Source organism: Fringilla coelebs, assembly GCF_963513975.1.
Source record: "Fringilla coelebs genome assembly, chromosome: 19".
In the NCBI taxonomy this organism is placed as follows: domain Eukaryota; kingdom Metazoa; phylum Chordata; class Aves; order Passeriformes; family Fringillidae; genus Fringilla; species Fringilla coelebs.
In genome coordinates this window covers 11,750,795-11,768,717 of record NC_140045.1, presented here as the reverse complement: position 1 = coordinate 11,768,717, position 17,923 = coordinate 11,750,795, and the positions used below count along the sequence as shown (strand labels likewise).

Below are 17,923 nucleotides of genomic sequence, written 5' to 3'. Positions count from 1 at the left end.
CTCATGATACTTATTTCAATGTGCCAGAGGTTTCTGGAAAGGAAAGGTTGATTTACTTGGTCTGTCCTGAAGGTGTTTCCTGCAGGTATCTGAACAAAACACACAGTTTTAGGATTATTGCTCTCTGTCAACTAAACACCTTTTGAACTTTTTGAACTCCAAAAGACACTTTTTTTGGCTGAGGAATGTCTGCCAAACAACCTGCTGCTTAGCAGTGGGATGTGTACCTGCTCATCACACCACCTGTTTTAGGGCTCTTCTGAAATCTGATCATCCTTACAATGGGATTTATTAAATTGTAGCTTTAATAGTACCTGAGTAGCAGTTAACCTAGCTTGCATTACAAACACAATAAAATGATAAATCCAAAGTTGTTTTTGTTCTGATATCCATCAGTTAATGTAATTCTGCAGTCAGATGCCGAAAAACCAGAAAGGCAAGTTGATCCAGTATGCTTGTTTTATGGAAATTAGTGCTAAGAACTATCATATTTCTTGCTTATATGGCTTCTATAGATGTAAATTTAAACTTTTTTAATTAGACTAAATTCAACTAAACAGTTTGTAGTCTTTTTAGGAAGTACTTCAACCGTTTTGTTTATATTCTATTATACTTTAGTGCCCAACAACCATCAGTATGAGCTATTAAATGACAATCAAACAAATAATAAAGAGGACCTGAGTAGACTGAAGGGCATTTATGGTCTATTCTAAGCAACACAAACCTGTTACTGCCATGCTCCAAATTCAGGTGAATGTTTCAGTCTGGTACTTGTGGTGGCCCTGCCTTGACTGGGTTCAGAAGGATGGGGTGGTAGGAGACAGAGAAGGTGGGAAAAACCCGTGGGTCAAGGTAAGGTGATTTATTAAAAGCAAAAGGAACAGGCCTTTGGTCAGTTTGGATCTGACTGCCTTGCCCACCCTCAGCCTTCTGGAGAGGGAAAATGTTGGAGAGAGCCTTGGAAGCAGGGCTCAGAGCCCTGGTGTGTTACCAGCACACAGCACTGGGAGGGCTGGCATGGCAGAATTAACTCAGTTTCCACCAGAGCCAGCCCATCTTCCATGTTACAGGTACAGAAAATGTGTGGGATGCCTGGCTGAGGTGTAACCTGCTGGGTTAATGTTGGATCTTACAGAACTCTAATTCAAAGTCTGAAGGAGAAAGGGGAACACATCCAGCTGGTGAGCAAATAGATCAGTTTGGTCCAGAGCCCTTCAACAGTTCTGACACAACTTCAGGAAAAGTTGGCCTGGTCACAAATCTATTGACCAGTGGCACTTCTGTTCTTAAAAGAATGATCTCTCTGCTGTCCTCAGAATAATCATGCCATTCAATTTTCTGGCCTTGGAAGATATTTGGGGATGTTTGAATGAAGTTTTGTTCTGTGTTTGAAGTTCTGGCTTTGCTTCAGTCAGTTCTGATAAACCAGAGTAGGTGGAGGGGGCAAAAAAAAAAAAAAAAAATTAAAACAAAAAGCAGAAGGTTGAGAAATGCCTGTGAAGCAGTGAGCTTTTTTGGTTTGTTCCTGAAATTCTAATTTGCAGACTTGCACTTTCCACTGTTTTGCAACTTCTCCTGACCTGGATTTTTGACTTTATGCAGGCTCAATATACTTTCAGAAATTTCATTCCTAATCCTAATCCTGCTGATTGTTACTGGCAGTCAGATTGAAGACCAGTGCTCCCAGTGGGCCCTGATATTGTAGGCTTCAGTCTGCTGTTGTTGTTATTATTGATCTACAGGTAGGAAAAGTCTCCAACTTTGCCCACCAAGAGAAATCTCCCAGGTACTAATTAATCCCTGAGGTTCTTCTCTTTTGTGTTAAATGCAAATGGCCTTATTCTGATTTAAAGCCTGGTTATAAACAGCAGAACCAAAGATATCAGATGCCTCTGGGATCTTCCCAACAAATTATTCTCCATCTCTGAAAAAGCAAGAAGCTTGCCCCAGGTTTAGGTACTGGAACACTGAAGTAACAGCAGCAGCCTTTGTGTCTCATTTCCTGGATCACAGACTCCTTAATTGTGCTTTAAGGACCAAGTTAATTTCTATTCTCTTAAGCTGCTCTTATCTGGGACACTTTTTAAAAATAAGGCTTGTAGGGTGGAACTGTTCTGTCCTTGGAAATGTTCAGAGTGGAGGATTTTGGATCTCAAAATACAAATCACTAATGCATTGTGCTTTTTGTTAAAGCATGACTGCTGTCACCTTGTCCTCTGGTGACTATTTTACATCATCCCTAAGTCCCCCTCACATGAATCCTGTAAATAGACACTCTCAGAAGACTCAAGCTTTTGAGACTCTGTGTATATATACTACAGAGAGTCTTAAATTCTGCTTAAGAAATATCAGGCTCAGTACAAATCCCTACTTTTAGCAGTTGTGAAGCTCAGGGATATCATGCTGGTTTTGTTTATCCCTAGAAGCTGCATCTGTCCCATTTATCCATGATAAGCCAGGTGTTGCTCATTTACCAACCACAAAACATGTATGCTTTGTTGGCAGCTAATTAATAGGAAGATTGAAGCTTCTATTTCCCTTAATTCTGAAAAAATCATGCCTTCATATCTTATTCTGTGTTCTTCTGGAGCTCCAACCTGGTGTATGTACTGGTGTTCTACAGAACAGCTTTCTAAGTTTGGAGTAGCCCAGGAAATTATTTCCCAAACCACACATACTGTGCAGTCTTTCACTTTGCCTCACATTTGTTCTGTTATTTAATTCCAGCAGTGTTACCCTCTGAGTTTTTTGTTTCAAGGAGAGAGGGGATGTCAGTTGGATGTCCTCCCTCCTTGTTGTGTTGCTGGATGCTTCCAGCAGGCCCTGCTCTGGGCATGCTGAAGGAGAATCACTGGACCTGGGAATGATCTTGGAGACACTGAGAAACATTTAAGAGCTTATAAAACAACTAAATTTTTCCTCACTGTCTCCTACCTCAGTGGGAAAACAGCTGGAGTGAGAATGTGGGCAATAGAAATAAAGAACATGATTTCCTTTTGTTTTCTCTGGCTCAGTAGGAGGTGAATCAGTAGCAGTGTCACAATGAACACCTCTCTATTTGTTGTGAAATTATGATCCTCTGTCTCAAACAGGTAGGATACCTGGGCGTGTGAGAGACCATGAATATACATTTGCATTTCTTCAATGAGCAATTCTCACTCTTTTGCATCTCTAAAGCAGATTTTTGGCATATTCCATAGCTTGGCTTTAGATCAAGAGCAGCAGTGCCTAAAGCCATTTTTATCTGTTGATTATCTGCCTGTGTTCACCAACTGCCTGAATTCTGCATATCTTTGATGGTTAATGTGCCTCTAAGATAGTTGATGGGATTGAGTGAACTTGAACAATTCCTGGCTGGCATTGAGAGCTGGTGGCTCACAGACCTGTTCACCTGCCCTGGGAGAGCTGAAACAAATATTGCACAATCGGCCCAGGAACTGGAGAAATCAGCAGATGAATGGGAGCTGAGCTGCTCCTTTCTTTAGGACACAGCTCTAGGCCAAAGGCATTGGCTGTTTCCCTCCCACCCCTGAACTCCACAAATTAAATACATTTAGAAGTTAAGAGGATTTTTTTCCCCCTTTTGGTCTGGAAACATATATTTTTTAATTCTGAAAGTCATAATTTAATAGATTTTTTTTTTTCATGTCACTGTACCCTGTGGTGTTCTGCTTGTTGGGACCTGTCACATCTTTCTGCCATGTGGTAGAAAGTAGCAAGACTGTTTTTTCCTCCCTCCCTTGGAGAGTGCTCTGCTTACAGAGAGCACCAGTTTGAGTCATATCATTCTTTTCTTGTGGCTAAAATGATCAGATCCACTTGATTCTGTAAGTTTGTGGTGTGAAAAGACAATGAGTGTCTGTGAGGTTTTATTAAACTGCCATAAAGCAGAACTACATAATGCTGAATGTTACCTCTCTGTCCTCCATTTAAATTCAGTTCTGTACCTCTATTTAATTTGCATCCTTCCTGTGTTCAGCGAGGTTGTTGGTGATCTTCTCTCATTCTGTGTCTTAAATTCCGAAATCCAGCTTTTACCATCTCCCCTTAAATGCTTTGTCCTCCTGTTGTGACATATAGCTTAGCAGATTTTCCTTTGATAAATGCTTTCATTTAGGATGTGAAGTCGATTAAAATCTTCTTTGCATAGAACTTAAATAATCTTTTTTTCTCCTTAGTTAATTTGCAGAGCACTCCTTGTGCCTCCCTTACTCTGCAGGTTTGAGACAGATCAGTGTGAGCTGCCCAGGCCTGTCCCAGCAAGCACTGCCTGTAGAGGTTAATTTTAATACAAGAATTAATTCACCCAACAGCTATTGAAGAGACATTCACTGAGTACTGTCATGTCTTGGATGACAAATCCAATTTGTTTGCATAAACCTGTTAGCAGGAATTTGCTCCACTGAAGGGCCTGAGTAGATCTCAAGAGGCTCTGGTTTATCTTTGGTATAGACAGAAGGAAAATGAGATTATATATTCCTGAGGTGATTACATGTTGATTATCCAACATCAGTTGATTTTTTTATGTCCAGAGGAATATTTTCATGAACTAGTCTTAATTATTCTGGTCAGCAGAATTTTTTTTAATCTTCAGTTCCCTTTTACTGCAAACTATTATCAAACTACCAAGTCTTGCACATTCTTCTCCAGCATGTGGAAAATGTAACTCTGAATTAAGGCTACCCAATATAGATACTTATAAAAACATTTATAGATTTCACTTCAGGAAATTGTCATTAGAGGCTTTTAAAAGTAATTTATAAGTATATATAAATAATAATATATAATATATAAGTATTTTATTGTTTATTAATTATTTATGAATTTTATTAACTATTTATAATATAGGAATAATTTATTTTAATATTTTCAATAACCTTCTCACTTGGTTTGGAGAGTAGAAACTAAAGCAGCAGTTGTGTGAAGATTTTGTCAGAAGTGGTGACACTGGACTATGTCTAGAGGAAAAAATATGATTCCTTTTCTTTTTTGCACTGGGGAATAGGAAAATTCTTTCTTTGACCATGTGAGAGTATTATTTTTACATTTTTGGTAATTGGTCCTTCCCATGTGTATCATCCAGATCTGCTGGAATTCAGCTGTGTCTTTGCTTTTTATTAGGCAGCTTCCTCAAAGATCTTTTTTAATTTGGTATTTCTGGAAAAAACCACAGAGCATTTTCAAAGTCACGATGTCAGCCTAGGTCTGTTCTACATTTAATCAAATACTCCAAATGGGAAACAGGCAAACTGACACGACTTTGTAATTAAATTTGTGTTTCAAATGGCCTCCACATGCCAATGACACCACCAAATGATTGTGATTGCTGGAGTTTGATATTCATGGAAGTCTGACTGTAATGTATTTAATTAATGTAAACATATTTCATTTTTAAAACTATGTCTGAAGCATAAAATGTTAGAAAATCAAGATTCTCTCCTCCTGGTGTACAGACTTTCTGCTGAGGTGATAACTATTGCAATCATATCAGACTTTGTGAAGCTACAGACAAAAGAAATTGTTATCTCTTCAATGATATTTACTTGGAGTTTTTCTCAAAATGTCATGTTCAAACTTCATGGATTCACGTGTGACAACATCTTTTTAAACCTTCCTGTGTTGTGATGCTCTGCTGGGCTCATTCTGATTATACCATGACTTCTTATTTTTCATATAAATTCACTAAAGAAAATTCAGACTTCCTTGGTTTTTGATTACTCTCTTTTTATGTGCTGAAAATAAACATGTAACTTTCCAAATCCACATCCTTTTGTGGACTTTGGACTTGAACTAGGGTCAAGTAGAATGTGTAGCAGGTGTTCTTAAAAATGGATTGCTCCAAGATAGAAGCATCTGTGGCAATGGATATTCATCTGACCTAAAGGCTTCTTCAGGGAGTCAGCAATATCAACATATTTTATAATTTCTAAAACATATTTTAAATACACCAGGGTGTATTTTGTATATTTACACCTAATGCAAATTACCTCACAGGTGTCATGTTTTGAAGAACAATTTCCTCCCTTGGAAATGACTGGGAGAGGAAACACATTTTACTACCTTCTTCCTGCAGTATATACATTTGGAAAGATTTGAACCACATAAAAATATTTCTTTAATTTATTTTTCCTATTTAATTGCATTAAATAGTGATCACAAAATCTTTCCTAAAGGAAATTACTGCATAAATTTACAATTGAAGTAGGGTTTGGAGACAGCAGAGGTGACATCTACCTTTCCTTAAGACAAAAGATGTGGGCTTCATGAACTAAAGCTGCTCTTAAACATTCAGGATAAGGTAACTCTTATGAAATAATTCTTATAAGTGTTATTTAATACAATTTATTTATAATAATTAAAAACCCCTCTTATTAGTTTTTTATTTTAGGATTTTCCATCTGTGGGTTCTCATAAAGAGGCATATTGGGCAAAAAGGTGTTGTGCCCTTGAGATAATCCTCCCTATTTTACTTGTTATTTGGATAATCTTTCTTTTCACTGAACTTTATCTAGGATCAGATGTTATGATTTTTCTAATTACAGCATCACTAAGTACTTGATGACATTCTCTTCAAGGAGGTTTACATCATTCTGTCATATTTCTAAAATGAAACAGAACACTGCACATTCTTCCTCAGAATGTAAAATCAAGTTCTGGACTTTGTATAACCTTTCAAAGTTGCATTTGTTTTGTACAGAAAAGCCATGGATTTTTTCATGCTAAAATGCATTTTTTTTCAATACCTGTTTCAATAATAAAACTCCTTAAGAGAAGATACATTATGTGAAGAACTCCTGGGTGTGTTTGTACATCCAGTGCCTCCTGCCTTGCGGAGAGTTTATGCTTTTGCCTGTCTTTGTTCATTTCCTCTTTTTTTAAAACAAAGGTGGAAAATATTGGGATAAAATTGAAGACCAATGATTTTTTCATCCTCATTTCCTCTTTAGTACAAGGGGTGGGTTCTGACCCATAACTGCCTCCTGAATAAGGAAGATTGTTTGTGGTAAAGGAAGCTGTAGTGATTAAAAACTCAAAAACACCACATCTGCAGAAAACGCCTTGGTTTTAATTATTGCCGACTCATTTAAACTTTGTTTCCTCTCACCCGCTTCCTTTTCCACTTCAATGTGGAAGGCAAAACATAAAACTCTAAAATGATGAAACTAAGAAACATCTCCACCTGAATATTGCATTTCAGAGCCACTGGTGAAAGGTGGAATAAGTCCTGACATGTCTGACTGGGTACAGAGCGCTGGGCTTTGCTTTCAGATGTGGGGCTGAAATTCTCTTTTTTCATGTCACAGAACAGTTTTTACCTCACAGGACAGGGACTAGAGGTGGCTCTGAGCAGGATTTGGTAATGTGTGTGTAGAAATCCTGCCCAGTTCCTCTGAACATGAGCATAACTCTGAATTTACTGAATGTGCTGCTTGGATTTTTATTGCCAGGGTGCTGTGACCTGGAGAACCTCGGAGTTATTTTCACTCTTGTTATTTGTACTGTTTTAGTTGAATCATAATCCTGTTGTTCTGGCTTTTTAGTTCCCTAACTCCTGAAAGTGTTTTCAATGCAGTGGCATAAAGAACATGTCTGTGACATCCATTCTGATAATGTTATTTAGGTACAATTCATTAACTCCACTCCTAATTGTGGAGTGGTAGAGTTATTACAGAAGAGAGATTCAGTGCCTAAATACAGAGCAATAATGCCATTTTCACTCCTGTCTGAGACCATCTAGCCAGGACTGGCAGATGCTGGAGGCTTTTGGTGGAGCAGCAGATGAAGCAGCGCTGTAGGGCCACAAACTGATCCTATATTTGGCCACTTCTTCCCCACAGAGCTCACTTTAACCCATTTTTGTTTTTAAAATTTACCTGTGTTGCCTTTTAGTGTGGGGAATTGTTGGTACTTAAGATAAATCCCCTATTTTGTGCTTTTACTTTCTTCCTATTACTGTTTCTTGCATAAAGGAAAAATTATTTTATATTTTTTCCAGAGACACCAATGCTGATTGATATTAAATAAAAAGCTGAATGAGCTCTAAGTTACCTTTAATACATTAAAAAAGTAATTATCTATCTAGAAAGCAAATTACCTCATTGCTGTGGTAGCAGAAAGGATTGTCATGATTTTCTGTCCTGATGAGAGTTTTACTTTCTCCTGAACTGCCATAGTCCTTTGCTATGAGCCAGAAATTTCTGTTATTCGTTGTTCATGGTACTGCTTCCTATACAAGTAATATTAATATTAAAATATAATATATAAATTATACAAATAATATTAATATTGCATTTCAGCAAATTTCCAGTTGGAATAAAAAGCCTATTGCATTTATTGTATATATTGCATAATTTAATCTAGGTACAAGTATATGCCACTCTCCAACATTTGTAGTAATAAAAACAAACTTATCTAATTAGATCAAAAATTAAAACTTGGATGAACTCTATTTTTCCATAGAAACAGATGCTCAAAATACTGAAAAGAATATTTCTAATGCAGAGTTTCTTGGATGGAATGGTTCTAATATAGGCCAGAAAGATTTTTATCAAAGTATTTTAAATGTTATGAGAGAAGCAACAGTGAAAAACTTTTCACTTCAATTTGAAAGCTCTAAGGAAATATTCAGTGAGTATAAAACCTCTATGAGACGTGGAGGAAATGGAACCAGTGTGCAGTTGCTTGTGCTGCCACACCTTACACAGGGGAGCTGGAGGAAGCTCTTTGTGCTCTAAATAATCTGATTCTCATTGTGTGAAAGAAGCTGGTTACATGAGCTGGGCTTTGCAGATGCTGAATCAAAGGCTCAGCTTGGTGGTGTTTATCTTGCAGGCACAAGTCAAAAATCCCAGTCACGTGTCAGAGTCCCATTGGGAGGGAATGGCACAGCTGAAGTGCACAAGGGTGGGGCATTTGCTGGGCTGAGCATCTAGAAATAAATGTGATTGCATCGTGGCAATTTTCATATTTGTCTGTAAAACAAACTTCTTAAATGATGATAAAAGTGGCTTTGAGTGGTGCTGGTTCTGCAAATGAGAAGAAAGCAGCTCTTAGGGCAGAGGGGAGTGCAAACACAGCGCTCCCTACAGCAGTTAACTTTGTTATTCTCCTGTTGTGTTGCAAAGTTACATTTCCAAAGATTGTGCTTCAAATTATGGCTAAATTCAATGTAACCTGTTGATTTTTCTCACTGCAATACCAGTAATTCCTAAATAACAAGTTCATTTGATAAGGATTTTTTCCTCATCATTTTTTTTCAGTTCCAAAAGGCTCAAAGCATTTTTAGACCTGAAGTACAGTAAGTACAGAACCAGTTTGGTGAGCCAAAATTCAGAGAAGTCAATTGGAGCATGCAAAGGAATTATCTGTGTGGCTAGATGGAAGAAGGAGGGAATTTTAGCTAAGACTCGAAGTCAAACTCCAGAAATTACAAGCAGTGATGTATAATCCAGAAAAGAGCTGTCAGAATCCAATTTAACAGCACTTCTGCTGTCTGCCTTCACCTCTCCTCATGTGTGTACAGATAATTGATCAAACCTGTTCAGTTTTCTCTTCAAGTGTGAGGAGTTGGGATTTGAACCAGTTGTTTTTTGGACTTGAGGGAATTACAGTCCTTTAGCTGAGCACCTGGATTCAGCATTTACTTTAGTTTGCTTAAATTACCAACAACATTTATGAAATTATCAGTCTGCTCAGAAATTAATACAAAAATGTGAAACTCTGTCCTCTGCTTCTAATTTAAATTTCAGGCTGCCAGGAAAGAGATGACTGCACTTCCTACTTGGCTGTAATTGAGAAACAGGTTTTCAGAAAAACAAATTTGAAATTCTCCTTTTTAATCTCTCATCTTTTCAAAGTTCTTTGTATTCTGTATCTGTTCAGCTTCACTGTGACTCTTTAAATAAAGAAACTAAGTTTCCATCTTGTGCTGTTATAGAATAGCTTGAGATATAAAATAAAGGTGATTTTTCCCTTTTTACCTTTTATGCAGAGTTTTGTAAAGTGTCTTTGTAAGTTAGAAAACCTAGGATGTGTAAGAGAAGGCTAATGAGGGCTTGATTAATGAATACTAGAAATAGTTCAATTTTTAAATAAAAAACATCCTTGCAGCATGGGATAGGTGTACATCTGACATGACTTTTGCAGGTTTTTATTTCTGTGATGTGCTGTAAAAACATCTCTATGAACTCTTCTAATTGAAGAACTCTTCTAATTCAGTTTAAAAGAATTTTAGGTTAATGTCTTCTTCTGAAAATGTCTTAGTATTACTTAGCTGTAATGTGAGGGTTAAGTTAGGATCAGAACTGAAGTTTTCCACAGTTATTTGTTGTTGTCATTGAGGAAACATTTCCTAGTTCAGAGACATTCTGGTTTATTCTTCTGGGATGAGCAAATAACATTTTCTTTTTCTCCATGCTTGTTATTTTGATTGTATTTAATCATATTCTAAATTGTGAGGTTTCATTGCCAGCAGTCCCCCAGCAAGATCTTCTCATGGTGTTTTTGTTCCCACATCAAAAGTATTCACAACTGCACATGCAGAGCTCTGGCCTGGCTGCTCACATCCCTCTGCAGTTTAAAGCTCTGCAAACAAAGATACCTGGAAGATTTATGAATGCTTAGGGTGGAAAATAAACCAGGGAGTTTCCCTCCTGTTTTTGAACAGAACATGATTATCAGAAATTAGTGTTGAGAAACACTAAAACCCTGTGGTGTTAGTTCTCAGTGGACAAACACATCCTCAGTGGGAAGCACCTGAAAAATCAGGAAGAGAAGTGGAGAGTTACAGTAGTTGGTATAAAACAGTTTATACTTTGCATAAATTATTAAGTCCTGTGGTACCCTGAAGGTTTTGTGTAGACTGCAGACTTCAGGAGGAGCAAACAGCAGAGTTCTCTCCAGTCACACTCCTGGGGTTCTCCTCAGCTTTTTCCTTGTCCAGTCAGAGATTTGTGAACAGTTCAGTGTTTCTATGAAATTGCATTAATATGTGTCTGTGCATATCTGTGATCCTGCTGATATTCTTGGATACATACTGGAAGCTTTCTGAACACCTACTGGCATAATAATATTAAAATTCATATTTAACCTGTACAGCCACAGAACAGTATTAGGTTAGGAGACATTGCTCACATGGGTGTACAGTGCTTCAGTGACCAAATCAAAATCAGGTGTATGCACTGCTCTGCCATGAACAAAACAAATCAGAATATGAAGGGGATTTTGCTTATTTTATATTAATTAAGTAATGGGGGGTATTATATGTTATGGGACTGTTGACAGGATAGTCTGGTGTTATTCAAGCTCCAATTTTCATTTGCTGGAGTAACTTTTGTTTGGAATTTTGCATTCTAGATGTCTGTCTATGGAAAATTTCCTTTGAAAACTTCAACCAAAATGGTTCCAATATTCCCAAGAACAAGGTTATTGTAAAGATACTCCTCAGTGTTTTCTAGAGACCTTTAAAGTCTGTAACTATTTAACATTTGAACAGAGCAACTGTACCATTTTACCTTATGAACCTAGAAGGGGGCTAGTAAGGACTGTGTAGATAATCTTAATTCCTGGAGTTGCCATGTTCTGAATGTTTATTTTGTGATACTGTTTTGTTGCCACGTGGGTGTACAGAGTTTAACCGAGGGGATTTGTGTAATTTTGCTTTAGATTATTGGTTGCCAAGTCAGAAGAGAGCCACTGGACTCCACTGAACGATACACTCGCTGGATCAATAACCTCAGCCAGGAACAGCTCCTCACACAGGTAACTCTGCTTCAGCTGGGTCTGAAATTACAGCAGGAAAACACCATAACAGCTTTATTTGGATGGACTTTTTTCAGTCCTAAGCAATGCTTGACAGTTTATTAAGGTTATCAGAGAAGCCAAGGTCGTGGTGCAGGTGATCATTACAGAACAATGACCTCACCCTGAGTGAGAATGAAGCTTTCAGGTTTGGAGTGAGCCCCACATCTCACTGCTGCCTGTGTTGTCTACATATGCTTTCATGTTCTAAAATTATGGTTTTCTTTTCAAAAAGTTGATTTCAATACAAAAGGGGAAAAAAAATCTTACATGAGAATGGTTCTTCTCCCACCCAAGGTACTGACCACTCCTGTATCTGTTTAAGTTTTGCTTGGGATCATTTTAAAGCAGCAGTTCTTCAGGCATTAAACATTGGGCTCATTATACATTGTTTGTAAGTGAGATGCATCTTGTGCAACTGAAGATGACAGTTTTTGGCATAAAGAACGGTTGTTTCATTAGGCAGGAGGCCAATGCTGAACTAAAATAGAGACTAAAAGAGACTTTGGCAAAAACAAGTTAAGCTGTGGAAGAAATCAATCCAGCTTGTGGAGGAATGTTGTACAGAATATAAGAAATCTAATGGATGGTTTGCAGAAAACATCCCAGCAGGCTTTGAGATCCAAGTATTTGGGTTTGGGTTTTGGGATGCTGTGTTAGAAAGACATTTGGTTTTGATTTCCTTGAATTTAAGTGGTTGAAAAGATTAACATATCCTTATTTGTTAGACTTCATTATAAACTCTATTATGTTCCCTTAACTCCAAAAAAAGACTGACAGGCCCTGCTATGGTCATTGTAACACAAGGAGTAATCTACAGACCTTGTTTTAAAATCACCAGTGGTATTACAGCTCCCTGTAATTCACCAAGGCCGAGTAATTACAGAAAAAGTTACCCAAGGAATATTTGGGTTTGCCTGTGAGTGTGGCATTAGAAAAAACACAGATTTAAACCAGTGTATTTATCTGACAGCATCTGGATCACTGTTCTGGTGAAAAGACAGAAAAGCTTGAGGATGTAAAAGCTTGTCCTACAAAATCTGAAGTGTTTCAGCTAAATGGCCACTTGATCTTTGATGAATTAAGTGGAAAATTAAAACAAATATTCTGCTTTTGAGATTATGCAAAAAAAAACCCCAAAAAACACAAACCCCTCATTTTAAATGAGATGGGAATCAGTGTGTTCTGGAAGAGATTATTTAATATTGTGTTTCCAACAGTAGGATGCAAATATGATGACCTAGGAAGTCCCTTGCAATCTTACATGCTACTAATACCTCTTAAAGCCTTAATAAATGCATTATTTTTACATATAATTTAGAATCACACCATTTACAGGTAGATTAGCAGTTTTGGATCATACATTGGGTTTGGAACCAGCAGAACTTGTGGTATTTAATGAGTTTAACAACATGAGCTTTATAGATTCACACAATTTGTGTGTTCCTCATGATTTTTATCATGCTGCCTGATCTCCACCAAGGTGAATGCAGAAACAGAAGCTCCTCAAAGACAGTAGATTTCTGAGAATTCCATGAGTGTCTGAAGTTTTGGAGAAATTGTGCTGCACCAGCTCCAACTCACATGTTGTCAAGTACCACAGGCTCCCTTTGGAGGGAGATTTTAGGTGCCCAATTATCAGATTTGAGCTGTGACACGAGCCTGGGGCACCTTGGCTTTTCCAGCTTTGGAGCTAAAAGAGCTGCTTGGTTTCTATGAGCACGTGGCACTTCAGCTTTTGTCATCTTCTGATCAGAAATTCACATAGGGGGATAATTATTTTGCTTTTTCTTACTTAAAACAGTGTGGGATAGAGGAGGAATTGGGAGTAAAAGCCAGTTCAGCTGTACTCTAATAATTTAATCAGAGTATGAATCAATTATCTAAGGTCCCACTCATCTACCCATACCATATGCTTTATTTTGTGTGTATGTGGTTTTTTAAACTCTCTTCAGTACATAAACCCCAAAAAATCTATAATGATGGACCTGTGCTAATGGATTTGTAGAAGCTCTGAGAGGAGCAATCCTTCAGGGAATTGAGGAAAATCTGCTTTAATTTACAGCACATTGTCTGCAGCAGATTCCTGTAGTGAAAGCGTGTTCAGCTTTTTTTAGCTCTCTCTGTGCTCAGTGCCCAGCTCTTTTCCAGTCCCTTCTGCTGCATTTCCACAGCATGCACATGCAGATTATTTGTGCTGGGAATGGGGAAACCAAGGGACCAATTCCAAAAGGAAAAAGAGCCAATTGTCCAGATCATGTTGTTTATCAAAATGTTTATGTTATTGATCAAATGATTTCCTGTGGCCCTGGATTGCTCTGCTGGGCAGTGCCCAAAGCCAGGTTTGGGAGCTGTGGTTGGAGGCAGATATTTTGGGAAGTGCCTTCAGACACCTCTGTGCTGGATGCTGGTTTGTTTCTTTTTTCTTTTCCTTGAGTCAATACCAGATTTTTGGATCAAAAGTCCATCCTCAGTCCTCACGCTGAGAGGTTCTTTCAATACAAAATGCTGCCAGCATTTTAACTTTTCCCTTAGCCCTGGCCTCTTGATGCTTACTCATCCATTAAATGTTTCTCTAAACAATTATACTGTAACATTCCAAAGATACTTTATGGTATGCGTGAAATTTCAGAATATATACCCCAGAGAGTGTGGTGGGAGTGAGAAAGTACAAAGAGAGCATGATAATGAAAAAAGCTACTTTTTAAAAGATCAGTATTTGCTTCTTCAGTGTTATCTTCTGCATAAATGACAGGTGAGCAAACCTCACTTTTATGGGTATTGTGATATAAACCTTAAATGCATGTGTTCTGGTTCTGGAAGACTTGCTCTTTCTGGCCAAGAGTAAAAAGAAAAAAACAAATAAAAAAGGGTAATTGTAACTGTTCAGTAAATGCAGATCACAGTGACAGGTACAGGAAGAAAATGAGCAAACAAATAAGGAGAACCGGCTGTTTTGATGTTGAAGTAAGTGGAAAAAAATGTAGATTAAAACTAATCCAGTGGGATATCTGAGTCCAAGTTGTGCTTGTAAATGTGCCTGAAGTTTGATCATGCAGCCCTTCTTTTACACTGGAAATGTTTACGGGGCTGTGTAAGTGAAAAGTTCTGAATGGTTTTCAGGTTGGATTAATTGCACAAATATTTATGCAAGTCTTTTTTAAGGACTGTAAGTAAAAGAGCTGAGTTCATGTCCACATCTGTTAAATCACTGCTTTAGTTTAGTCTCTCATCCTGTGCAGTATTTTGTTCACCCAGAAGCACAATTCCATCTCACCTTCCATTTTTCCTCCTCAAAGGCAATACATTTCCACCCCTTCACGTGCTTTTTGACTTAGGAAGCAGGCAGCAAACTCAGAGTGACTCCTGAGGAGACTCCTGCCAAAAGGAAGGGCCTGTGGGTGATAAGGCTGGACTGTAGATAAAGAACTCATGCAGATAAATAAGTGTCTGAAAAAGCCACAGTGATTCTGATGACTGTGTCTGTATGACTTCCTGCTACATGCTGGACTTTGCAGGTTATCTTGGAGCTCTTGCTGTTGGATAAATCTGGAAATTGTCACAGGTGATTTGTAGTTCTCAGCAACAATCTCTGCCAACCACCTGACAGAAGAGCAATAATTAACATTTCATAGCATATATGTCTCTGTGCTCTAAAAGATGCCTGTTACATTTCACTGACAGCTTTAAAAACTGTGCTTGTCTACTTACTAAGTCTTCCTTTATTAGAGTTTAATTAATATTTAATAAAGGTTCATGCTACAAATCAGCATTTACTACAGATGCTCAATTTGGAAATAGTTCCAGCATTGTGGTGGAGTCAGAGCATGCAGCTTGTTTTAAAGGCAAGAAGGACCTGACAGCATGACTGGACCTTTTCTTTCCATAAATTCAGTGCACTCAATATTCCATTATCATCATGTAGCTCAATAGGGAACTTCTCAGTGGTCAGAATCTGTTAGGAGTAGATTGCAAGTAGGATGAATTTTCCAGGTGGACCAGGGATTGAATATCTCTGGCTTACAGCAGCTGTTTTTTGTCTACCTGCAGACAGAAAATTCCTCTTTATTAGTGCTTGGGTTGGCTGTCCCTGTGTCACAACTGCAATAATAATCAAGGCAGCAATCTGACAGTGGATGTATGCAGTGCCTGTTGTCTGGTTATGTTAGTAAAGGCAAAAACTGGCCAGAGGGAAAGGCTTTCTTACTTAAGAATGAATAAAACATGAAAAGGCTGATTGAAATCCCCTCCACCCTCCCCCTCCCTCCCCCCATCTTTGCCACTATTAATGGCTCACTTGTGTTTGTTGTCTTTCAATAAAAAGATACTCAACATTTGGGAACTTTTTTGATCACTGTTTCCTCTTCCTTGACCCATATTATCTAAAAATATGGCATTAATAGTGAAACCCTGATGTTTTTCTGTTGAGTGAAAGAGCCAAAGTTGCTGGTTATTACAGCAGATTCCAGCAGTAATCTGGAATGGATATTTGTATGGGATTGAGCCTGTACCATATTAAAAAAAAAAACCCCAGCAAAATCAAATGGCTGCTTGCTTTTGTGGTTGGTTGATCCTTGTTCTCCTCTGGAGGAGAATGAACCAAAGTTTCACAAGCTTGACAGTGTTTATATTTACATGTGAAAATACATGTCAAAGGGTTCATGGAATTCTAGAAAGTTTAATGAGAAGTGGCTTAGCCACATCTGTGAACTCAAAGCACAATTAGAACTTCCCAGTGAGGCTTTATGAAAAGGCAGCTCAGGGTCACATATTTTGAACTTAGAAACAGGTTTGCTGGAATTCAGAAATGTATACAGCTTGTGCTTTGTGTGTGTGCAGTTTTGCATGAGTTTAAAGGTGTCCCATAGGGGAAGGAGTGTTAAATAACTTGTATTTTTCCTCTTCATATCTTGCCTGGTAATTTGCATGATTAAACAAGGCTGGAATGTGGCTCATAATACATGATAATGTTAAAATGGAACAGAAATATTGTAATATAGTATAAAAGGGTCTTGTGATGACAATAAGTTTGACTTTATTCCAAAATGTTCTTGATGAATGCAGCATTACAGCATGACGGATTCTTGTATGGCAGAGAAAGCCTGATATGACTTTGATGGACATAGAAATGAAACTGGTAGGAAACAGCTATTTCTGTGTGAGCTAGAATTTGTTCCAGCTGATGATATTTTCTTGCATTTTTAGTAATTCATGATAGCAATAAGGAATGCAAGAGATTTGCATCCTAAGTGCCATTTTTATAGACATTTGATGTAGGAGATGGACAGGTAATGCCAAGTGGAAAGGAAAACTGTCCAGGACTGAATTTTCAGGAATGAATTTTCAGGAATGCATTATTTGCCTTCCAAGTTACTATTGACATATATGTCTCCTCAATACTCTTGAAAATTACTTTGAAAAATAGGGCAAGATGTTAAAATAAATTGAAGACAATTTGTTCATTTAGAGCTGCAGTTAAGGACATGGATGGAACTAACAAATAACTTCCAGTTTCTGAGTGCTCCACTTAGCTCTTGTTTGATCTGCCATATTTATCCTGTTGATGTGCTTGTGCTGACTTCCAAATAAACAACCCTTAAGCTTCACTTTGAGTTTCAATATCATTGCCTTTTATAGTTTAAGGAACTATACTTTTTCCTCTTTTTGAGGGACAAAATCCAGTATTTATTTTAAAGTAATAGATAGGATATTGAAGTAGCCCTAACTTTTTTTTCCTTTCAGAACAAAAAGCCCACTCCAAACAGACATTTCCAATTCAGTGATGTTTATTTTTCAGTTGCTCGTCCATATGTGAGAGCACAGAGCTGATACACCCTTCACTTCTGCAATTTGCTTTCTTTGACTTTGAAAATCAAAGTGCTGATTCCAAGAAAGAAGGGAAATATTTTTACTGTGGCTTCTATTGTAATAAAAAATATGGATTTCAAACATTTTATCTGCAATGCAATTCCCTCTTGTAGCCTTATGCATAGGAAAAACCCTTTCTTTGTCTCCTGTAACTGCACACTGAACAGCTTTTCACTGTTTTAAAAATTGTGTGTGAGCAGGAGTTAAGCCCATTCTATTTGATCTCTCACACTCAAGATTTTGTTCCTTAATACTT

General features: G+C 37.7%; 1 protein-coding gene across 1 annotated transcript in view; it reads left to right on the top strand.

The window, feature by feature from the left end:
• B3GNTL1 (UDP-GlcNAc:betaGal beta-1,3-N-acetylglucosaminyltransferase like 1) overlaps window positions 1-17,923 on the top strand; it is a gene marked incomplete at its 5' end in the record, with an annotated part of 104,148 nt that overhangs the window by 17,971 nt on the left and 68,254 nt on the right. Inside the window, one exon of the mRNA XM_084218413.1 lies at window positions 11,665-11,760. Within this exon, the coding sequence (XP_084074539.1) occupies window positions 11,665-11,760 (96 nt within the window). The remainder of the gene's footprint in view (window positions 1-11,664; window positions 11,761-17,923) is intronic.